The sequence below is a fragment of the Erythranthe guttata genome, chromosome 2 (assembly GCF_056151865.1).
Source record: "Erythranthe guttata isolate IM_541 chromosome 2, IM_541, whole genome shotgun sequence".
Taxonomy (NCBI): Eukaryota; Viridiplantae; Streptophyta; class Magnoliopsida; order Lamiales; family Phrymaceae; genus Erythranthe; species Erythranthe guttata.
The window spans coordinates 3,406,602-3,431,655 of NC_142534.1; the positions used below are offsets into that span (position 1 = coordinate 3,406,602).

The 25,054-nt window shown below is 34.3% G+C and overlaps 3 protein-coding genes across 6 annotated transcripts; all 3 read left to right on the top strand.

Annotated features, from left to right (window-relative positions):
* The first annotated feature begins 6,712 nt into the window (after positions 1-6,712).
* Positions 6,713-16,972, top strand: LOC105949662 (UDP-Glycosyltransferase superfamily protein). Of its 4 annotated transcripts, XR_016034174.1 has the most exons (17): positions 6,713-6,926; positions 7,030-7,101; positions 8,030-8,120; positions 8,321-8,466; positions 9,068-9,138; positions 10,044-10,125; positions 10,304-10,405; positions 10,520-10,575; positions 10,946-10,980; positions 11,904-12,117; positions 12,745-12,957; positions 13,389-13,448; positions 13,535-13,574; positions 13,700-13,921; positions 14,172-14,251; positions 16,768-16,829; positions 16,921-16,972. XR_016034174.1 is itself a non-coding variant. In XM_012972979.2 (16 exons), the coding sequence occupies exons 1-15, from the start codon at positions 6,861-6,863 to the stop codon at positions 14,235-14,237; spliced, it is 1,536 nt and encodes a 511-aa protein (XP_012828433.1). In that variant the 5' UTR covers positions 6,713-6,860; the 3' UTR covers positions 14,238-14,251; positions 15,039-15,097. The 4 variants fall into 4 exon arrangements, 3 of the variants coding, with proteins under 3 accessions (XP_012828433.1, XP_012828431.1, XP_088681123.1); XM_012972979.2 differs by lacking the exons at positions 16,768-16,829; positions 16,921-16,972 and adding an exon at positions 15,039-15,097; XM_012972977.2 differs by lacking the exons at positions 16,768-16,829; positions 16,921-16,972 and having other exon boundaries at positions 14,172-14,448.
* Positions 16,973-17,816: 844 nt separating this feature from the next.
* LOC105949642 (basic blue protein) lies at positions 17,817-18,612 on the top strand. Its single transcript, XM_012972957.2, has 2 exons — positions 17,817-18,177; positions 18,303-18,612. Exons 1-2 carry the CDS (start codon positions 18,000-18,002, stop codon positions 18,500-18,502), a joined length of 378 nt encoding a protein of 125 aa, XP_012828411.1. The 5' UTR covers positions 17,817-17,999; the 3' UTR covers positions 18,503-18,612.
* Positions 18,613-23,116: 4,504 nt separating this feature from the next.
* On the top strand, positions 23,117-23,776 carry LOC105949532 (basic blue protein-like). The gene is made up of 2 exons (XM_012972833.2): positions 23,117-23,341; positions 23,418-23,776. Exons 1-2 carry the CDS (start codon positions 23,182-23,184, stop codon positions 23,615-23,617), a joined length of 360 nt encoding a protein of 119 aa, XP_012828287.2. The 5' UTR covers positions 23,117-23,181; the 3' UTR covers positions 23,618-23,776.
* The last annotated feature ends 1,278 nt before the right edge of the window (positions 23,777-25,054 follow it).

Here is a 25,054-nt window from a genome sequence, read left to right on the forward strand (position 1 = left end):
AGTACAAAGGCAAAATGTGATAAACCGAATGACGTAGCCAAACATGAACCGGCGAATACTGCAGAGTTGGAGGATAATAAAGATGCTACTCGTAATACATCGGAGTAGCTCGATCCAAAAAGAAAAGAAAAATATAATAGATCGGAATAGAAATAAGTATTTTTCTTAATAGTTACTTGTTTGATGTTTATTAATTTATATTTAGTTTTATAGTAAAATAAAGCCTACTTAATTTCTTTTACCAAATTAACTCATTACTCCCAATTCAATTGAAATGCAAATCAAGCCTACTTTTATTTTACAATGCAAGTATACAACATGTAGACATACATATATCACAATCCAATCACTTTAAATATTCTAAAAAGATATGTTGCCAATTTAAAAGTTTCTTATTTTGATTTAGGCTTTAATTTTTCTTTCAACCGAGTAGTAGAAAAAGACGTCATTTTAACCATTTTATTTGTTTATTTTCATTTTATTAAAAAACAAAAAACTATTTTGAGCATAAAAACTGACATTTAGTCAAGTTCATATTTTACGGTTTAACCGGCCAAATTGAACCGGACAAGACAACAGTTCACGGTTCAACCGCCCGGTCCGATCCGGATTTCAAAACATTGGTCGCATCGTAATCCAATTTTACAATGATTTTAGGAGGCCGAATATGGGTGATATCAAATATATACGCGAAAGCAATGTTGATAATTTTCGGTTGAAAATAAAATTATCAAATACGTAGGACACATTATTAAAAAAAGGGTAAATAGCACTTGACCCCTATGTGGTTTCACTATTTTACACTTAACCCCCATGTGGTATCAATATAGGCGGATAACCCCCTTGTGGTTTATGATTAGTAGCTTTTTGTAATTTCAGTAACCAAAATAAGTAAATGACACAAAATTAGGGAAGAATTGGAAGAGATAAAGCAAGGAAACTACTGTAATATAAAACTCGCCACTCTATGGAGAATTCCAAAGAGATAAGAGAATCAAAATTGTTTACACAATAAACTTTGAATAACTTCTATTGGATGCTTGAACCTAATGGAGAAAGGGTATTTATAGTATACGATGGACAACCTCCATAAGTAGGTTCATGTATGGATTCCAAAAATCATGCAGGAAGATAGATGGACAAACATGCATTCTACTTACAGCTATATGAATGAAATAAATTAAAATTCATGGTTAATTATCTCTTAGTGGCTAGATTCGGTGTCAGACGCTTCTGCTGCGCGATAACTCGTCCTCGAGTTTTCTTCATTTTCACCATGGTACTGAGAGAGGTCCGCAACATTGAATGTCGTTGAAACGTTGTAGTTCTTAGGAAGGTCAATTTTGTAAGCATTTTCTCCAATCCTTTTAAGAATTTTAAAAGGTCCATCAGCCCGTGGCTTAAGTTTTCCATACCGTCCCCGAGGAAAACGCTCCTTCCTTAGATAGACCCAAACCATATCTCCTTCCTTAAAAACAACTTTTTTCCGATGCTTATTAGCTTGAGTTTTGTACTTCTCATTTTGTTTGATAATGTGATCACGTACTTGCTCATGTAACTTTCGTATCTCTTCAGCACGATCTTCCGCATCTCCACTGTATTGATTGTCGGTTGGAAGCGGGGCCAAGCCCAGGGGACTAATTGGATTTTTTCCGTAGACGACTTCAAAGGGACTAGTTCCTGTAGTTTGGCTCGACGAACGGTTATAAGCAAACTCAGCTTGAGCCAAAGCTAGATCCCATTGACGAATCTTTGTACCCACCAAACTCCTTAGCAAGTTACCCAAACTTCGATTAACAGCCTCAGTCTGGCCGTCGGTCTGCGGATGGTGAGAGGTGCTAAACTGTAACGTAGTCCCCAATTTTTGCCAAAGAGTTCGCCAAAAATGACTAAGAAACTTTGTATCTCGATCAGACGTGATTGTTTTTGGAACGCCGTGCAACTTAACAATTTCTTTGAAATACAGATCTGCAATATGTGATGCATCCAACGTCTTTGCACATGGTACAAAGTGTGCCATTTTCGAGAACCGATCCACGACAACCATAACAGAATCTTTACCTCTTTGTGTGCGAGGTAAACCCACCACAAAGTCGATACTCACATATTCCCAAGGTGCACTAGGGACGGGTAGTGGAGTATACAGGCCAGTATTTTGTCCATGCATTTTTGCCAAATGACATGTTCTGCATCTTTCAACGTGCCGAGTCACGTCTCTTACCAATTTTGGCCAATAAAAATGTTCTTGAACGAGAGTAAGAGTCTTCTCTCGACCAAAATGGCCACCAAGCCCGCCACCATGAGCCTCAGCCACTATTGCTTGCCTTAAAGAACAATCGGGTATGCACAACTGAAATCCTTTAAAAAGGAACCCATCTTGTAATAAAAAAGTACCAGTAGACCCATTCGCACATTCAAGCCAAATATCTTTGAAACTCGGATCATCCTTATATAGATCCTTTAATATTTCAAAACCAATAACCTTGACCTCCATTGTATTTAGGCAAGAATGTCGTCGACTCAGAGCATCGGCAACTTGATTCTGCTTACCCGATTTATGCTTTATATGAAAAGTGTAAGCTTGTAGAATCTCGACCCATCGAGCATGCCTGCTTTTTAACTTATGTTGGCCATTAATGAACTGCAAAGCCTCATGGTCGGAATATAAGATAAATTCTTTAGATATGAGGTAATGATGCCAATGGTTTAAAGCTCGAATGATAGCATAAAATTCCTTATCATAAGTAGAGTACCTTGTGCGGGAATTTGTTAGCTTCTCGCTAAAATAAGCAATTGGTTTACCTTCTTGACTTAGGACTGCACCAATACCAACGTTAGAAGCGTCGCAGTCAACTTCAAACACTTTATCAAAATCGGGAAGCATCAAAATAGGAGCCTCCGTAATCTTTTTTTTTATGAGCTCAAAACTCTTTTGTGCTTCTGAGGTCCATCCAGAGCCACCTCCTTTCAAGCATTCAGTGATCGGAGCAATCAAAGTGCTAAATCCCTTGATAAATCGTCGATAAAATGAAGCGAGTCCATGAAAGCTTCGAATGTCATGAATGGAAGCCGGAATAGGCCAACTTGTGATAGCTTCTACCTTGGTGGGATCCACCAGTACCCCGTCACCTGAGATAACATAGCCTAGGAATACCAATTTATTTGTAAGAAATTCACATTTCTTAAGATTGGCATACAGTTTTTGTTCTCTCAACACATTAAACACATGACGTAGATGCTCCATGTGACTATTTTGGTCCTTGCTGTAGACAAGAATGTCATCGAAGTAGACGACAACAAATTGACCAATAAATGATTTAAAAATATGATTCATCAATCGCATAAAAGTGCTAGGAGCATTAGACAAACCGAAAGGCATGACCATCCATTGATAGAGTCCGTCTCTGGTTTTGAAAGCAGTTTTCCACTCATCTCCGGGCCTCATCCGAATTTGATGATACCCACTCCTCAGATCAATTTTAGAAAATACCTTAGCACCATAAAGTTGGTCAAGCATATCATCTAAACGAGGAATTGGAAAGCGATACTTTATAGTAATCTTATTCACCGCTCGACTATCAACGCACATTCTCCATGAGCCGTCTTTCTTCGGTACGAGAAGTGCTGGCACGGCACATGGACTCATACTTTCCTTGATCAGACCTTTCGCCTTCAAATCATCAACTTGTCTTTGGAGTTCCTCAAATTCTTTCGGACTCATCCGATATGCAGCCTTATTGGGAATGACTGCACCTGGGACAAAATCAACACAGTGTTGTATGCTTCGCATTGGTGGAAGTCCGGCAGGAATTTCCTTTGGAATGACATCTTTGAATTCTTGAAGCATGGGTTGAACCAATGGATGAACGTCAAGTCGTTCTTCATTTTCCTCCAGTACTACAAGAACATAGAATTTTTGTTTTTCCTCGATAGCAAAGAGAAATTCGGATTTGGACAACAAATTACTTCCTCCGTCTTTTGAGGGTTTTGGGCTGCTCTCTAATTTACTTGGGCCCAACACAATTTTCACTCCATCTTTTTCAAAAGAGTGTGTGTTTTTAAAGCCATCATGAATAGCTTTTCTATCATATTGCCATGGTCTGCCGAGTAGTAGATGGCAGGCATCCATGGGAACAACATCACACCACACTTCATCTTTATAATTTTTGCCAATAGAAAACTGAACCAAACACCTTTTGTTTACCTTTACCTCGTTCCCTTTACGTAACCAGGACAACTTGTAGGGGCGAGGGTGATCAACTGTCTCCAGGTTTAATTTCTCCACCATCGTAGTAGCTACCACGTTTTCGCAACTTCCCCCATCGATAATCACATTGCACACCCTGCCTAAGGAAGTACACCTCGTATGAAAAATATTATTGCGGAGCCAATTTTCTTCTTCAATGTGGATTGCATTTAAGCTACGTCGAATGACTAAGCTCTCCCCATCATCTCCATAAGTTATTTCTTCATCAGAGGGTTGATCCTTATCATCTAGAGTGTCTTCCTCAATTAGATTTTCATTTGTTTCTTCTACCAAGGTCACAAATTTTCTATTTGGGCAGTCGGAAGCAATATGGCCTAAGCCTTGGCATTTGAAACAACGATTATTAGACATGCGACTTGTACCAGATGTTCCTTCTTGCCTTGCGGGTTTTGACGTTGTAGCTTTGCTTGGATTATGAGAGGAAACCACCCCACGAGGTTTATTTCCCTCTCGTGCCCACAACTTCAAACTATTGCCACGCTTTTCTTTGATTTGTTTTTCCACCTTTAATGATAGCTTCACCACATCGTTGTAAGTCCAATACGGTTGTAGTTGAACCACGTCGCTGATTTCTGAACGCAATCCCCCCAGATAGTGAGCGATTGTTTGTTCTTCGGGCTCACTAATATCGCACACCATACGAAGATTATCAAATTCTGCCGTGAATTCTTCCACCGATAATTCACCTTGTCTCAAGCGATGATACTTGAGAAATGAGTCTTGTCGATAATTATCAGGCATAAATTTCCTTGTTAGCTCCTTTCTCATTTTTTCCCACGTAACAATTTTTTTCCTGCCTTCTCGAGCACGCTGCTTCTTCAAATGCTCCCACCATATAGATGCATGTTTCTTGAGTTTGAGAGCTATCAGCTTCACTTTGCGATCATCATCAACATCCTTATAGTCGAATATTCTTTCTACTGTGTTGAGCCAGTCAATAAAGGCTTCTGGCTGTGACTTTCCTTCAAATTCTGGGATATCAACTCTTATGTCCAAATTTTGTCGAAAATTAAGATTCCTTCTTTGTCTTCTTGGCATAGATTCTTCACTTGATGATCGATCTTGATACCCTCCAAAGGGGTTGATATCATCTGACTCATGCTCTGAATCATGACGCGAATCATCATGATCTAGAGGTTCGTAGCGTTCGAGCCGCTGCTGCAGTTGTTGCACTTGCCTCCTCAATTCGTCTATTTCGATGTCACGAAGCTCACGTTCACGGTTAAGAGGGGGTCGCCCTCCACGGCCTCCACGTCGCCCAACCATGATCGTCAAGCTCTGATGCCACTTGACACAAAATTAGGGAAGAATTGGAAGAGATAAAGCAAGGAAACTACTGTAATATAAAACTCGCCACTCTATGGAGAATTCCAAAGAGATAAGAGAATCAAAATTGTTTACACAATAAACTTTGAATAACTTCTATTGGATGCTTGAACCTAATGGAGAAAGGGTATTTATAGTATACGATGGACAACCTCCATAAGTAGGTTCATGTATGGATTCCAAAAATCATGCAGGAAGATAGATGGACAAACATGCATTCTACTTACAGCTATATGAATGAAATAAATTAAAATTCATGGTTAATTATCTCTTAGTGGCTAGATTCGGTGTCAGTAAATGTCTATTTTGCCCTCTTATTTATCTCTACCTGTATTGTTTAGGTTTACTTCACTTGATAAACAATTATGGCTCACATTATTTTATTATATAAAAATAACATAATGAACAAAACCTGGTGATGACAACTCATTTTTACTTTTATCATTATATTTTGACGGTAAAATAAAAAGACTTGGTTTCGAATTAATGTTAAAAATGAAAGAAAACAATAATTTCTAATTACTGAAAGCAAGCCCAATACTTGTGCGTCCGTTAACATATCTTAGTAATTTATGTATTTTTCTTATTCTACTAAATCACATATTTTTTAAATTAGCTTACTAAAGTTTGTTTAACTAGTAGTTTAAAGAAATTAGAAATGACCATGGAGTTCATACAAGAAGGCAACATGAGTATTTTTAGAAATTTATAGCTAGGAAAAACTCCACCACTTACGAATTGGGCGAGTGAAATACACTCACTATTGAATATCTTACGAAAGCTACTCATTATAAACCACAAGGGGGTTATCCGCCTATATTGATACCACATGGGGGTTAAGTGCAAAATAGAGAAACCACATGGGGGTCAAGTGCTATTTACCCTAAAAAAAAAAAGAGAGGGTAAATTACAACCGCCACACGAGATAAGGTCTATTTACAAAAGAACTTCTCATTTTTCTTCATTATTACATCCACCCCTGAAATTTATAGATTTCTTACATTAATACCCTTTTATAGGGGTGAATATAAGAAATTTACAAACTTCAGGGTACTGGATGTAATGTCTCAAACATAAGGGATTTGATTGTAAATTATGAAATATCTGAGATTGAAACTTATTTTACGGTAGGCCCAAAAGCGAAAGGCCCAGTAACACTTACGAAAACGGTTTTGACTTTTGAGTGACTCGGCCCAAAACAAGTTTGCAACTGGCGGGCTCTCGACCAACGCCACCGTGAACGGTGTCGCTGACGGCGGCGCAAGCGATGAGAACGAGACCAACCGCCGTGTTCATGGCCTTCGGTACCAGAGGCGACGTTAATCCGATCGCCGTAACTCTCTCGTCTCCCTTTCCATTTCGTATTAATTAATTTTTTCGAGTATTGACTATTGATTTATTAATTAGCGGAGTTGTTTATGGTTTTCTCCCCGTAGGCACTCGCGGCAGCTTTTGCTTCCGATCAGCAGCAGTATCAAGTTGCATTTGTAACTCATTCAGCGCACGAGGTACGGTGCTGTGATGTTCAATTGTTAATTTTTGAATTAGATACAATCTGTAGCCCAAATTGAATATTGATAAAGTGAAAGTGATAGTGTTTGAACTTGTAATTCATATTGATTGCGAAATTGAGTTTGTTTATGTGCTGATTAGGTAGCTTGTCATTTGCGGCAAATCACTTTGTACTATGTTTTTCACTAATGGTTGCGATTTTCATTATTTGCCGATCGGGTGGAATATAGGATTTTCTTCCCATACTTGTTGTATTTGTGTGGGAACTGTGAAATGTTGAAAATGCAATAGATTTTCTTCACGAAAACGTTGATCATTGATAACTTGGTTAGGTAGAAAAGCATCATGAATTTTATATAGAAATGATCATAATATCTTTGTAAGTTGTGTTATCAATTTTATTTTCTGAGAAGAAGTGTTATACATTTGTTAATCCGATATAATCACATTTAACATATCAAATTCTGAGCAAGGCGAGGAAGATCGGCTGCATCATCCTATTTGATTTTGCGGTTGTAGCTAAGTTACGAGCCCTTGATTTCCAAAGCTCCTAACAGGGTATTACAATAATAAATAATATATTTAGCTAAGAGTTTGATGTCATAAACCACTGGCACTATAGCCAAGTATTAAAGCTTCAGAATATTTATTTCATGAAATAGTGCATGTTCAGGTTTCGTGGCAAACTTGAGTTTTGAGCTCTGAGCTTCATGTTTTCAATTAATAATGCCTAAAAAAGTTCACTAGAATCATTACAATTAGCCCCATCAAAGTTAATCTACAGAGTTATTTAAAATATCTGCAAGAGTCCTACTCCTACATTTATGGTGCTTTTAAAAATCGAAATGAAGTTGTTAGATTAGCTTCAATAGCTTCATTTGTTTATTTTTATAATTATTACTCCACTATTTTTTCGGCTAGCAGAATCTGAAGGGTCAATTGGAAGCAAAAGGAGTTGTGTACTTTCCAATTTCTTCACCGCCTGTTTTGTCTTCTCAGCTACACAGTGATACAGGTGGTTTTCAATTGTACTTCTTTCTTTGGTTCTCAGCTATTAAATAGTACATCGTTTGCCGTTTAGGATTTAGAAATACTAATTTTTCTTAGATAGTCAATGGGTCCACATGTACATTCAATCTGTATGTTTGAAGATCTTTTTCAGAATTAGCATGCAGTTCTGTAACTTTATCATTGAAAATAATTCTTTTTTACCAGGTTCTAGAGAGAAATCTTTTTTTTATCTGCAGAAGAAAGAAATCACAAGAAAACACAGACATGAATGTCTTTTAGTTGTTGAAAAGATATATGGAGAAGGCACAATCATGGACGGTGATCTTATCATCATCAATTTCTTTGCTATGGTAACTTCTTGACAAGGCTGTTTGCATTCTTGACTAGTCGTATTTTTGTTTATGAAAAATTGCTGAAAAAAAGCTCATTGAAGAAAATAATTGTTTCATTATGCGTACAGTACATGTCATGCATATTAATTGAGACAGAGTTCTCGGGTTTCTTCATTGATCATGCACGGAATTAGGTATTCGTTATGGTATATGAAGAATTATTAAATTGAGGTCACATGCAGGCTCTTAAATTTTGAAATAAGGCTTCGATTGTAACCTCTATTACATAATGGTCTCATGAATTGTGTCCTGTTGTTCATTGTTTTGCATTAGAATGTATGACAGAAAATATTACTCAGTTGGTAGGCCTATGAATTTATTTAGAACTTGCAATTGCTATCATTTGAACTTGTTCGAGTAGTTGCAACTTACAATTGTATGAAGTGAGTTATTGTGAAATAATATATTGAGAAACATTCAAGTAGATATAATATATTACACGTGTTACTGCTAAGCAACAGATTAATAAAAGTAATGAGACTTTTATTTTTGGATAACTAAGAGCCAATGAGCAGACAGGAGTATTTCCCGAATTAATTTTACTTTTACTTATGTTCAGGAGGGTTGGAGTCTTGCAGAACTTTTTCATATCCGATGTGTTGTTGCTGCTCCTTATGTCATTCCGTACAGGTATTACTACTAATACATTGCGTCATAAAACTTCTACGTCGTTTGGTAACGAAAATAGGGTTTTGAAAGAGTGTGGAATAGGATTTGAATTTAATTCTGTGTTTGGAGTTGTTGGATACTATAAGCCATAAGGAATTGAATTAACTGTTAACTTTTTCACTTTTAAATATGGAGTACAAGTTATGAGCAACATTGTATACACTCATCTCCTCCTTAATATTAAATGTATATTTAATGAAATCTCATCGCTTTCTTCTGTATCTTCAACCAAGTACTTTCCAGAGAAGTCCATTTTTCTTAAATATTATTTTTATGAATTTATGATTCCAAACACCTAAAGTAGGATTTGATTTAATATAAATGCTCTTGGTTGTGATAGACCTTGTTGCCCATCAAAAACATATTTAAATAGTTAAAAGTAGGAGGTTTAGTTTATTTCTTTCGGAAATACAGTTCATTAAGCATGCAGCGGATTTCAGCAGCATGTATTATAATATCTACGCGACATTTGAATACAGCTGCGGAATAATTCTGTACTGTCCCTGGGATTTAGTGAGAAAGAACATAATCACGAGTCACAGAGTATGTATTTGCTAATGATTGAGCAAACTGAAAGTTTAGGAGCTATTTTAAGTGACCACAGTCCCAGAAGCATTAGAATTTGGAATCACCTCATACACTTGGGTGGGAATTTGGTGCACTGGTGCTGTGCAAGATTTTCATATATAACTATTTCCTCTGTAGATGGGCATAAAGCATGTTAATTATACTATTTTCTCCCAAAGCACTGTATGGTTCTCTTATCTAGGGTTTATATACTTGATTCTTTGGATACTCCTTAAATGTTTTAAAAGAAAAGATTTACACTAACAAATTGCCTAATTTTCACTTCTCGTGCAATCCAGCGCCCCCTCATCTTTTGAACGCCAATTTAAGAGTGAACTTCCTCTTTTATACAAATATCTTCATGAAGCTCCAACTGGTAAGGTATGCAAGCACACTTCTTTCAGTTTCATTGTTTTTCCATTTTCATTATTGTCAACTTCACGATTTCTTAAGCTCAACATACAGAAGCAGTATCACCTTTTACTCACCAAAAATGTCTTCCTTCGTCTTAATTAAATAATTTTTTACTTGGTGCTTTGGCCTGTGATTTTATCCATAGATTGGATGGGAAGATATAATTCATTGGATGTGGCCACTTTTCACTGATGATTGGGGAACATGGAGAAGCGTTGATCTTCAGTTGAGCTTCTGGCCCTTTACGGTTGTTATTGCTGCCACTAGAAGCTCTTGAAAATTTATGTTTTTAAATGGAATAAGAATTGAATGTTCATTTACTCATATAATGGCTGCTGGTCTCTTGCTGGTTCTAAATCAGGATCCAGTAACTGGCCTTCCAACATGGCATGATAGGCCTTCGTCTCCCTTGCTATTGTAAGAAAATTTTCTACTAAATTTCTAAATAAGATGCTATACGAGTTTCTATCACTTCAAAAAGTTTATGGAAAACTTTAGTATTTTGCCTGTTTTTCGTGTAATATTCACTGGACAGGCTCATTTATGCACCATCTGAGTAGGAAAGAACACGATAATGGGCATTTGGAGATATACTATGAGAATAAGTAGCACTAGTTAATTCATGTTAGCTTGTTGCAGAAAGGCATTATTGAAGCGTTAATCTACTCTTACTTGTAATCATTTGATCTATTTCTTGTTTATAATGGTTTCCTTGTAACTTTCTCGCATATTGGCTAAATGTGGACTTCTTATTATTTTCCGAACCTTTACTCGCTTGGATTAACAGGTATGGCTTTAGCCGAGAAGTTGTCGATTGCCCTGGTAATTTTTTAATCAATTTTTTTCATTGTTGTTCTTTGTATGCAATAAATAACATGTTATCTAAGATTCTTGGATCCAAATCATTTTTTTAGGACTTTGTATCTGTTACTCCTGTGCAAATTTGTCTTTAAGTCAGTTGATTTCCTTCAGTATAAAGTATCATTTGGGACATGCGGTTCTTTCATGGCTGTGTCAACTTCTAAGTTCTAACTGCAGACTTAAGTTCCAAGTGTCATTATGTAGGTGTGTTTGCATGTGACAGGCTGATTAGGTTATTTTAATTTTTTCTCTCAATTTATTTTACATTTTGGCTCTTTGTCCTTGGATACATTTCAACATTCGATAATTGAAATTTCTTGACTTGTTTTTTGTGAACCAAGGTTATTGGTGATGTCAATGAAATAAGGCTCCATTTGGATGGAAGGATTTGAAGGAGGGATTTCAATCCAGAGTAACAAATCCCTCGTATGTCTCTGGATAGAGGGATTTGATGATGGATTTGAAATCCACACCCCTTCATTTTTAGTTATAAATCGAGCCATTAGTGTGGACTTCAAATGACTCCAATATGAAGTCATTTGAAATCCTTCCTTCAAATGCCTTCCTTAATTCAAATTCTTCCATATAAATGGAGCCTAATAGTGTTAGGTTAACAAACTAGTCTTCAGAATGTAGCCTCCCCAGGAAATCAGGAAAAAATAGAAGAGACATCTGCATTTATGATGGCAAAGAGAAAATTCAAGCCGTATTAACTAATATATTATCCGCTGACTTCCCATGTCTCATCTTATCATTTTAGATCTTACTAACTTAAGGTAGTGTAATAATCAATCCTCATTGGGAATTCCGTGGTTATAATCTTTTTTTTTTTCCTTCCTAATTCTTCTTATTTGATTCATGCACATACTCTTGCATTACTGTAGGTTACTGGCCATCGGCAGTTCGAGTTTGTGGTTTTTGGTTTCTCCCTGTTGAATGGCAGTTCTCCTGCACCAGGTGTGCAGAAATTTCATCTTTGATTTGTACGAGGAAATTGAATGCTGGAGACGAGTTGTGTTCAATTCATGCCAAGTTAAAATACTTTCTGGATTCTTCTGTAGAGCGGCCTATTTTCATTAGCATGAGTTCTGTTGGTAGGCAAGTCTACGGTTTCTCTCTCTCTTTTTTAATGTCTTTACGGTCCATTGATGAAATCGTTTACAGAAGCTTTGCCGTGAATTATTTTGTTTGTCTATCTTCTTTATATTTCTATTTTCGTTATATCTCGTGGCTTCAGCATTTGTAGCTTAGAGATTTTACATGTTCTTTCTTAAACGCAATGATGCATCTGTACTGATGTAAGCTTGGCTAGGGCTAGTTGAATTTAGGTGCATATTTGTAATACTTTGGTACAAATTTTTGTCAGCCAAAAAATATATTTATTTTTTATGTAGACCCGGAGACAGTAAGTCTTCAAATACATGTGTTGTGAATATGTTAGTGAATTATCTGTCAATACATGGTTGTCTTATCAAGACAGTTATACTACCCTAGATTTAAGCAATAGCAGTTGATGCATCAGCCGAGCAATAACGCTTCAAATAATTTCATCACAGTTGTTATCTATGGCTAGAATTCTTATAATGACTAGCACTTACTAGCACTTAGCCTATGTGCTATGTTATATTATACAATTGTAACTACACAAAGATACTTTGCTACTTCGAGTACTAGGCATTAACTATAGATTTTCTGATCTATTTTATTTGAATTCCTTATCTGCAGCATGGGTTACCTGAGGAATCCCGAAGCATTCCTTCGTGTCCTGGAAAATGTTCTGAAAATCACGAATCATAGATTTATTCTGTTTACGGCTGGTTATGAACCTTTAGATGCTTCTGTCAAAATGTTTGCTCAGACGCCATCAGCTCCAGAACAAATGCAATCTACTGAAATTCAGTGTTCCCTATTTGACGGCCGGCTATTTTGCTTTTCTGGGTTAGTACTTGCAAAAGGTTTAAATATGTGTAATTATCAACTAAATGTAATAAATGAAGGAAAAAAAGAAAAGAGAAATGAATATGTGAATTAATTACACTTCATTTTGTGGGTATTTCGATAAAGTTCTCTTGACTGCAAATGCGGGTTATATCCCAGAAATTGACATAATAAGCTATTTAATGTTTTCGTGTTTGAATGGATGACGGGATACACATGAAGGAGATAAAGTTAGTAAGATGTAATTCTGGTTTAGTTGTAGTCAATTTGTTGTCTGGAATAATAAAATATGTTTGGATTATTGAACCATAAATGCAATGGAGATGTTTTGTTGATCTTTCTATGATCTGAAATATTTGCTTTTGTTCGTATCTTCGCTTAGCCTTTTGAGAGTTTTCATCATTCTGAAATCCATTTTTTTTATATGATAGTGCTGTACCATACAACTGGCTATTTCCAAGATGTGCTGCTGCTATCCATCACGGGGGATGGTGATATTTCTCGGCTAATCTTTACCTCCCTTCAAAATTTTGTAATTTCTCGGCTAATCTTTTCAATTATGACCTGTTATTTTTAGTGGAGCCACTGCCGCTGCTCTTCGTGCAGGAATTCCTCAGGTTTGATATGCAATTTAGCATGGATTTTATTGATTATCACCAGAGTACTCTTTAAGATAATCCTACTATCAAATTTATATCTTCTGCTGATTATGTTTGATACTTTTTCATGTGTTATGACACAGGTTATCTGTCCGTTTATTATGGATCAGTTTTATTGGGCAGAGAGGATGTTTTGGCTTGGTGTTGCCCCAGAGCCACTAAACTCCACTTGCTTGCTCCCCGATAAAGATGACGACAGCTGTATCTTGAAAGCAGCAAATGGGCTTGTGGAGGCTATTGATTGTGCATTGTCTTGTGAAGTCAAGTCTCGGGCTACAGAGATTGGTAATAGAATATCCACTGAGGTAATTTTCATTGGTTAAGTACTACTGCGTTGCGTCGATAGTTACGTATTGATCTTCATTGAGCTTTTTCTGCTATGTTAGTTTTTGTGTTCATTTGCAAGATGGATGCAAGAGTTCATTAAAATGCCGGAAAATTGAAACATAAAACTTTGACGAGAGAGTAACTGGCTATTATGGCTCGCATTAATTATAAAAACGACCCCTGAGGTTTTGCCTATTTACAAAATTCTTCACTTTATAATCTGCATAGGACGGTGTCTCGACAGCTTTGCGGATAATTAAAGACGAGATTATCTCTAGTGGTGCTACCAATTAATTTGGGATAAATCAGTAAGTACTCTAATTCCTCCAGTTGCTTTTTATCCTTGGCAAATTTAGCAATAAGGGTTTGAAAGAACTGTAGGCAATAGTGTATGAATAGGAACTCTATCGTATTAAGTGCTATTTAATATTTATTGGTTACATTTGTTAGAGTTAACTTGTAATTCTTAACATGCTATGTGGTACCATGCAATTTTTAGGGTAAATTACTGTCATCCGTGAGCTAACGTCAAATTATGAAAAAATCATCTTTGTTTGGGTAATTACAACCACCCCTCAACTATGAATCTTTTTACATGGCCACCCTTGTGGTGTCAAATTCACAGAATCTTCTAAATTCCGTGGAATGTTCACTAGTTTGTACACGTTTTGTGCATAAAGATAGTTTTAGATGCACCACAGTATTTACAAGTCAAGAGACACATCCTGTGATCATCTTGTTTGAAAATGTGAATCTGAAATCGGGTAAAACAGATACAAACATGAGAATATTCCACATAGTCTAGAAGATTCTAATAAATTTGACACAACAAAGGTGAACGTGTAAGAAAATTTATAGTTGAGGGGTCATTGTAATTACCAAAACAAGAGATTTTTTTTTTTTTTTTAATTTGACCTTATATCATCACCTAATTTACCCAATTTTTTATTACTTAAGTTAATTTTTTTTTTTAACTTAAATGAGGATAAAGATGTGACCCCAAATAGTGGAATAAAATATAGAACAAAAGGTTGAATTCTTAATTGACCCTTTTATTTTGAGGAGACAAGAGCTTGTGATAATTAAATTGTTCAGTTCTGGACCAGAAAAGTGGAAGTAAAATAAAAGAGGGAAGAAAAGTGATGTAATTGATGCAGAGCAAGCACGCTTGCTAAAGAGATAGGAAAAGAGTGATTCTTCTTTATCGTAATTAATATTTCTTCTTATTCGGACCTATCCTTTGACCCATCGTGGGGTAGGTTAAAAACCCACTTGATCACCCGCAAGGGTGGCCTAGCGGTTGGAGCAAGAGAGCTTGTGTCAATTGACCCAAGTTCGAATCCCCTTGCCAACGGTCGCTAGGTCGAGCTTGTCACACATGGTTAGCCTAGTGTGGTTTACATCTCTCGTATGGTTTGCAAGCTATTATACGAGAGTGTAGGTTTACCCAGTGCACCTATATGGTTGGCTGCGGGTTCCTGCATTACCAAAAAAAAAAAAAAAAAAAAAAAAAACCCACTTGATCTTTTTAAATAACTTCTTTACTACTATTCAGATTCATACTTTTTTTTTTTTTTTTTTTTTAATTTTAATATTATTAGTTTGTGAAATGCATTTGGATTAGAGAATACCTCTTGTGGAGAAACTTTTTTAGATGACTAATAAACAACTAGTCCCTCATTTGCTTACTTATATCGGATTAGACCAGATTAAATTAGATTGGATTACTTTTCTATTGGTTAACTAATTAAATTAGTTAATTATAATATAATAACACTTAATTGAAAGCTTTAATTTTAGTAGTGGGCTTGAGTCCCGTTGAATTTTACCAACCAAACAACTTACTAACTCCTACTATTTTATCAATCTAACGTAATAGTAACAAGCAAATGAGGCATAATTGATTAAAATCTACCAAAACTACCCAAAATAGTTCATAACAGTCTCTCTCTCTCTCTCTAAAATGATATGTCCGGTGCATTTGTCCACATCGATTACATACAAGAATTTAATTTTAAGATTTGAACGAAGGATGATAGTCATTGGATTTGCCCAATTTCAGCTAATTTTGTTGTCAGTTAAAATCCAGAGTTGACAAAGTCAACTAAGTGGCCAAAAGAATCGACAGAGATCCCCAAAAGTCAAAAATGGAGTGAAAAAGATAGTCCCACCCACAGAGTGATAGTGGGTTGGTTAGTTCAAGAATTTAATGCCATAAACTCACCAATCCCTCTTTCTCGTGACAAAAACTGCACATCCCATAACTTTTCCCCCAGTTTCTTCAATCATTTTAGATCCATTCCAAATGTTGACTAAAAATACCGCGCTATATACATTTTTTAAACTATTTAACATCCTACATTTACATACAACGCATTAATATAAAAATTTAAGGGTAAATTACAACCACCCGTGAGATATGGTAAAATTACATAAATTCCCATGTTGTTTGAGTAATTACGACAATCCCTCAATTATGAATTTTCTTACATGTCCACCCTTGCGGTTTCAAACAAGAGGGGTATATGTAAGAAGATTCATAGTTGAGGGGTAGATGTAATTATTCAAACAAGAGGGGGGTTTTCGTAATTTGACCATACCTCAGGGGTGATTGTAATTTTCCCAAAATTTATTTACCAACCCATTACAGAAATACACTTCATTAAAATGTAGATTACTAAATTTAAAATTTTAGTTAATAGATTATGATGAGTGCATGATTTGCACTCTATTTCATTACTTTTCGATGTGGTGGATTGTTGCTCGTTTTTTGGTCCTTTTTTATTCTTTTTATGTGTTTTTGGTGTTCCTAATATTTTCATAGGTAGGCCATGTGGAAACGAAAGAGTAATGTGTGAAAAATACCACTTCCGAGGCAAAATCAAGGTTTGGAGAATAAATTAAAAAGGTGGTTTTGGCGGTGTGTACAATATTGGTCATTACTCACTCATATGAACTCCAATTTATTCGATTCTAGCGGCATTATGAATCTATTTGGAAGAGCTACAACTCCTATTTCAGGACCATTATCCAAATTTCGATCCGACCAACGAAATAGAAGGGTTGAACTACTTTACATTCGGACTGCAGTCCGAGAATCACAATTCGCCATGGGACCGCGGTTCGAGAGCCTAATTTCCAAAAATCGGGATTTTTATTGCAATAGGAATGTGTTTCTTACGTACTCACCTAGTCTTGCGCCTTTGTAAACATCTTTCCCACATCATAACACGCGTTTTTAGCACCGGGGAAGAGAAAGGACGATCACGAGGATGATGGAAATCCGACAAACATTCACTATAATATTATCTTCTTCTTCTATTTCTTCCATATACGAATTATATTCATGTGTGCAATTTCGTAATATTTTTTTTTTCAACAGCATCTCAAACCTTATACATTCAAGGATGTAAGACCGATCACCATGGTGAAGATGGTGACAAATAAATTTGAGATTCTAAACATATACATGATTTTTCATTAATTAACTTCAAAGTTCAGAATATTTATTTTGGAGAACCATAATAAAATTATGGGGTGTAAAGTGAAAATATATTTTACCCAAAATAAAATTCAAAGGGGAAAATTTATTGAAGAAAGAAAGGTGGGTCGTTCTAATTAGTGCTTCCATTCTACTTTTTTCGTCTATTTATTTATGCTTAAATTACGGTCACCCCTGAGATAAGTACAAATAACGAAAAAAAACTTCTTGTGTTTGAATAAATACGACCACCTTTCAATTATATATTATTTTACGAAAAAACCCAGACACCATAAACGTGGACGTATAAGACAAATAATTGATGAATGGTTATAATTATCCAAACACGAGATTTTTTTTTTCATAATTAAAATATACTCCATGGGGTGGCCGTAATTTGCCCTTTATTTATTGACGATTTATTTATTTCATTATCTGGAAAGACAGAATAATAATTCCCATTTTCTATAAATTGGACCTCCCATTTGCACAACTTACACACACACACACACACAAAATATTATAACACTGCGAGTTTTTTAATTTCTATAACAGTAAAAGAGAAAAAAAATAGTATGTCTCAGGGAAGATGCAGTGCACTCGTGGCGGCGGTGATGCTAGCAGCAATGGTGGTGGTTTTCCACTGTGAAGTGGCTGAAGCAGCCACCTTCGCGGTCGGCGGCGGCGGCGGCTGGACCTACAACACCGTCGGCTGGCCTAAAGGCAAGCGCTTTAGGGCCGGCGACACACTTGGTAATTAATTAATTTATCAACCATATATATATATATATATATATATATATAGTGCAAGTGAACTCTCTCTCTCTCTCTCTAGCTTTCTCTCTCTAAAATAATTAATTTTGTTTTTTGGTTGACAGTGTTCAACTACGGGTCAGGGTACCACAACGTGGTGGCGGTGAACAGAGCAGGGTACAACGGGTGCGCCACCCCCGCCGGAGCAAAAGTGTACCAGAGTGGAAATGATCAGATAAAGCTAGCCAAGGGCACTAATTACTTCATCTGCAATTATCCTGGCCATTGTGAAGGTGGTATGAAGATTGCTGTCACTGCTCTCTGATTGATTTCTCTATACATACATATGTGTGTATGTATATGTAATGTAATGTGTGTGTTTGTTTTTGTGTTGGTTACTTTCTATATGTAATATTAAGGCACTACTTTGTTGGAGGTATGAGTTAATATATAAATTATAATAATAATAATAATAATAATAATAATAATAATAAAACTAATAAATTAATTAAAGTTTTATTTGATTTACTCCACTCATGTATGTACTTTAAGTCTTTAACTAAAAAATATATATTTTAGCTCAAGTTTTTAATTATTATAAACAAACCTTAATTATTTAATTATTTTAAATGATGTTCATTTAAATCACATTTTATATGGCACTATCTTAAGTAATGATTTGTGGAGATAGTATAGAGAGCACTATCATAAAATTGCTGCATTATTAGTTTATTACCAACACACGTAATAAGGGCCCATTGCCCCCGGCCTGTTATCCTATTTTTATTTATTTATTTTCTTTTCGTTTTATTTATATATGGAACAAGAAAATACAATGATAAACAGGGTAAATTAAAACCACCTCTGAAGTATGGTCAATTTACGAAAAACCCCATCTTGTTTGGATAATTACATTTACATCTCAACTATGATTTTTTCTTACACCCCCACCCTTATGGTGTCCAGTTCAACATAATTATCTAGATTTCGTGGAATGTGCTCTAGTTTGTACTCGTTTTGTGCAAAATACAGTTTTTGATGCACCATAATATGATATATATAAGAAATACATATTTTGATCATTTTGCTTCGAAATGTAGAGTTCAAATGGGATAAAACGGTACAAAAGTGATAATATTCCATATAATCTCGAGGATTCCACTAAATTTGAAACCGCAAGGATGAACGTGTAAAAAGATTTATCGTTGATGGGTGGTTGTAATTACCCAAACATGAGGGGGTTTTCGTAATTTAACCATACCTCAGGGGTCGTTGTAATTACCCAAACATAAGGAGTTTTCGTAATTTGACCATACCTCAGGAGTGGTTGTAATTACCCTTAAAAAAAGGTAGAAGTACATTAGAACTTTGATAATAACCTCACTTAAATAATAATTCTAACGGTCTCGACTTGGTGACAACTTGTTAAAAATACTCATTCGATAATTTAATATTCCATTAAATTAATAAAATTTTGTTAGTCCTAACTGTTTTAATTTACACAGGTTTAACTGTACTATGTTTGGAACATTTATAAGTCAATTCTAATGTTTTACAAATTCAACTAGTGACACTTCAATAGCATGACTTCGTGCCAGGATGACCTAACTGTTTGAGTAAAAGAACACGATATCTAACAATTCGAATTCGATTTACATTGCCAGTATTCTAGTCGGTGCACAATTATAATTGTAAATTATAAATTCGTTTATAAAATAAATTACAACAATAAGTTGTCATAGTTAGAGTTTGACCAATTTAAATATGGGCGAATGGCAAAAATGCCCATCATATGGGACTTAAATGCATTTTGGTCCACAAAAAAAACAGTCTCTCAATTAAAGCCATCCCCATGTCTTTAGTCTAAAATACCCTCAATTATATAATTCTTATCAATTCCACCCATTATGCTCTAACTTCCTTAATATTACACATGAACCCCAGGTTTAAAAAAATATATCACATTAATCCCCAAATTTTTTTTTCAGAAAATAATTTTTTTTCTGAAATGTTTTTTTTTCCGGCCAGATTCCGGCGTTGACTTTTTTTTTTTTTTTTTGAAAACTTTTTTTTTTCGGCCGGTCAACCACCGTTGACCGCCGGTCTCCAGCGTTGATTTTTTTTTTTTTTTGAATATTTTTCTTAGAAAAAAAATATTTTAATTAATATTACTGTCTTGGCTACTAAATTACTGTCTCAGACAGTAATATTATGAATATTATTTTCCCGAACAGTAATATTATTAATATTATTTTCTAAAACAGTTAAATTACTGTTGGAGACAGTAATTTAGCATCCAAGACAATAATATTAATTAAAATATTTTTTTTAAGGAAAAAAACTAAAAAAAAAAGGTCAATTAACAGTTAAATTACCGTCTCCGACAGTTAAGTAACTGCTGGAGACAGTAATTTAGCAACGAATACAATAATATTAATTAAAAATATTTTTTTTAAGAATAAAAAAAGTCAATTAACAGTTAAATTACTGTCTCCGACAGTTAAATAACTGCTGGAGACAGTAATTTAGCAACGAATACAGTAATATTAATTAAAATATTTTTGAAGAAAAAATAAATAAAAAAAAGAGTCAATTAACAGTTAAATTACTGTCTCCGACAGTTAAATAACTGACGGAGACAGTAATTTAGCAGCCAAGACAGTAATATTAATTAAAATATTTTTTTAAGAAAAAACAAAATTATAAAAAAAAAAGATAAAAAGTCAACGCCGGAGACCCGTAGGTCAACGGCAGTTGCGAAAAAAAAATTTCAGGAAAAAAAAAGTTTTTCAAAAAAAAAAAAAAAAAAAAAGTATACACCGGTCAACGGCGGCGACCGACGGTCTCCGGTGGTGGCGGGTCAAAATTGGGGTTAAAATTGAAATTAGGGTTAAAATTGGTTAATTGATGAAATTGAACTAAATTGGAGTGTAAATCATGAAATTGGAGTTGAATTGAGTTTCAATGAATTGGGGGCAATTTTGGTATATATAAAAGGATTTTCCTTATTTGCAAATAAGTTTGAATGGGTTGAATTTATTTGAAAGACAAAAAAGTTGGATGTCCCTCTTTTAATTAAGTACCCTTGTCATGGGCCTATTTGCCATTACCCCTGTAAATATATGGTGTTTATTAGCTAAAAATTAAAATTAATATTTACCACGCTACATAATTTTGTTAATCCCATCTTTGTAACAAAACAACAAGTCCATAATTAATAGGCGAATGGCAAAAGGGCCCATCACATGAGACTTAAATGCATTTTGGTAAAAAAAAAAAAACAGTCTCTCTATTAAACTTATCCCCATGTCTTTAGTCTAAAATACCCTCCATAATATAATTCTTATCAATTCCATCCATTATGCTCTAACTTTCTTAATATTACATATTGACCACGAATTTAAACAAATATATCACATTAACCCCCTAAATTAATTTTTTTTCAGAAAATATTTTTTTTTTGAATTTTTTTTTTCCGGCCAGATTCCGGCGTTGATTTTTTTTTCTTTTTTTTTGAAAACTTTTTTTTTTCCTGAAATTTTTTTCCGGCCGGTCAACCACCGTTGACCGCCGGCGTTGACTTTTTTTTTTGAATATTTTTTTCTTAGAAAAAAAATATTTTAATTAATATTACTGTCTTAGCTACTAAATTACTGTCTCAGACAGTAATATTACTGTTTGGGACAGTAATATTATGAATATTATTTTCCCGAACAGTAATATTGTTAATATTATTGTCTAAGACAGTTAAATTACTGTTGGAGACAGTAATTTAGCAGCCAAGGCAGTAATATTAATTAAAATAATTTTTTTTATGAAAAAAAAAGTCAATTAACAGTTAAATTACTGTCTCATATAGTTAATAACTGTCGGAGACAGTAATTTAGCAACGAATACAATTTTATTAATTAAAAATATTTTTTTAAGAATAAAAAAGTCAATTAACAGTTAAATTACTGTCTCCGACAGTTAAATAACTGTTGGAGACAGTAATTTAGCAACGAATACAGTAATATTAATTAAAAATATTTTTTTTAGGAATAAAAAAGTCAATTAACAGTTAAATTACAGTCTCCGACAGTTAAATAACTGCTGGAGACAGTAATTTAGCAACGAATACAGTAATATTAATTAAAATATTTTTGAAGAGAAAAAAAGTCAATTAACAGTTAAATTACTGTCTCCGACAGTTAAGTAACTGTCGGAGACATTAATTTTGCAGCCAAGACAGTAATATTAATTAAAATATTGTTTTTAAGAAAAAACAAAATAAAAAAAAAAAAGTCAATGTCGGATACCCGGCGGTCAACGGCAGTTGACAGGCCGGAAAAAAATTTCAGTGAAAAAAAAGTTAAAAAAAAATAAAAAAAAGTCAACGCCGGAGACCGGCGGTCTCCGGCAGTCAACGGTGGTCATCGGCGGCAACCGGCGGTCTTCGGTGGTGGCGGGTCAAAATTGGGGTCAAAATTGAAATGAGGATTAAAATTTTGTTAATTGATGAAATTGAGCTAAATTGGGTGTAAATCATGAAATTGGAGTTGAATTAGGTTTCAATGAATTGGGGGTAATTTTAGTATATATAAAATGATTTTTCATATTTGCAAATAAGTTTGAATGAGCTGGATTTATTTGAAAGACAAAAAAATTAGATGTCCCTCTTTTAATTAAGTACCCTTATCATGGGCCTTTTTGTGATTTATCCTAATTAATAAGTCAAAATTACATAAAATCCCACAATTATAACGCAATCGAGACTTACCAAACTCAAATTATTTCAAAGCAATCTAAAATTAAATTGTCACAAATTTCTTGCAGTCTAGCAAATTCAAAAAAAATAAAATAAAAATCTAATTAACAAAATTTGTTAAGACAAAAAACGATCAAACAAGATATACATCTCTCTATATAAAGGTGAGTTAGTTTGTCTAAAATCATTACACAAAACCAAGAAATAATATATAAGTTTGAGAAAATTAAATAAATAAAATAATTCAAAAAAACAGTATGTCTCAACAGAAAACTATTGTGATGTTGGTTGCAGTGATGATGCTGTTGTCCAACAAAGCATATGCAACAAGCTACAATGTTGGAGACTCTTCGGGCTGGGCCTTTGGTATTGCGGGCTGGGAAAATGGAAAGAGTTTTAGAGCTGGCGATTCCTTAGGTATAATAATATATATACTCATATAATTATTCATCGATTTTATTTATTATTATTAATATTTTTTTTGTGTGGGCAGTATTCAACTACGGTGCGGGTGCACATAATGTGGTGGTTGTGGATAAGGCGAGCTATGATTCATGCAGTGTACCACCAAATGCACCAACATATACTTCAGGCCAAGATAATATTGTTCTTAACAAAGGCGCTAATTACTTTATTTGTGGATTTAATGGGCATTGCCAGGCTGGCATGAAGATTGCTGCTAATGCTTCTTAATTTAATTACCTCCTAAATCCTAATTACAATATTGATTGATAATGTTATTAGTGATAGCTAGAGCCTTATGTAATGGGAGACTTCTTTTTCCTTGTAATAAATATGTATGATGTTCGAGACATTATTGAAATATATATAATCTTATGGTTTGTTAATTAATTTGAGAATGGTTTCATTTGATTTAGTCTAATTAATAATAGATAGAAATAGGAGATTTCCCCTTTATATCCTTGATAGTTTCCCTCCCTATCTCTTTCGATCTATCAGAACAAACTATCTATCAATAGAAATAGCACGTTCATTTCTGTCGCGAAAACATTCCGCCATAATAAAGCGAAGCAGCTAGAAGCACTCGCTTCACGCCCTTAAATTGTTATTCACAGATGAATTGCAAACGGGAAACGAGAATCATAAGCCAGTTAAGAAGGAAATACACTGACTATTACTATTTATTACCGATTGTGTCAATAATTTTTGTTATGACAATGATGCTTAATGTCATAATTGTCACGTATGTTCTAACGTACCCAAAAAAAAAAAAAAAACACTTATATTTTTCTTAAGACCATAAACCTATATTATTAATTACACTCTATCCCTTAATTCAATATTACAATCGTTTCACTTTCGTAGCCGTTTCTCTATAATGACGATTTTTTTTTTCCTCTTTCGGATGCAACTTGTTTCGTTTTAGGTAATTGTTACATGTCTTCTTAAACGCTCGATTGGTCTATGAGATGCCATACCTGGTGAAATACCTCGTACGATTTGCACCATATATCTATAGAAATAACTATCTATTAAGCACGTATACACATGGGTGTGTGTTATTATGTGTAAATCGATGATGCAAAATCACCTAATGTATTTCACCGAATGTAGCATCTACAAAACCTGCTCAAACTATACATTTGATCGGTTTAAATACCTATTTTGACATTCATTTTGTTGAACAAATACGTTTAATTTTGATCAAAAAAATAATTGAAGAAAAAGTAATTACCAATACTATATCGTACCATACCAAATATTTGGCTTATCAATGTTTCGTATACTAGAAAAATACCCCTACACTCTCATGCTCCGCCAATTAGGTCACAATTCTATGCCAAAAAGAAATAGTAGAAATCATAATAATAATAATAATAATAATAACAATAATAATAATAATGATAATAATAATAATAATAATAATAATAATAATAATAATAATAATAATAATAATAAATAAATGAAATTAAATAAAGAAAATGAAAAGGTCATGAGTTCAATCCCGATCGAAATTAGAATATAATACGTATCAAATTTCAATCTCTAGCTAGTTCAGTTTTATTTCCCCAAATATTTTCAAAAATTAAAAAAAAAATTACTTTACACTTGCAAGGAATTTTATTAATTATTTCAAATTATATGTTAATACAAAATGGATTTTCGATT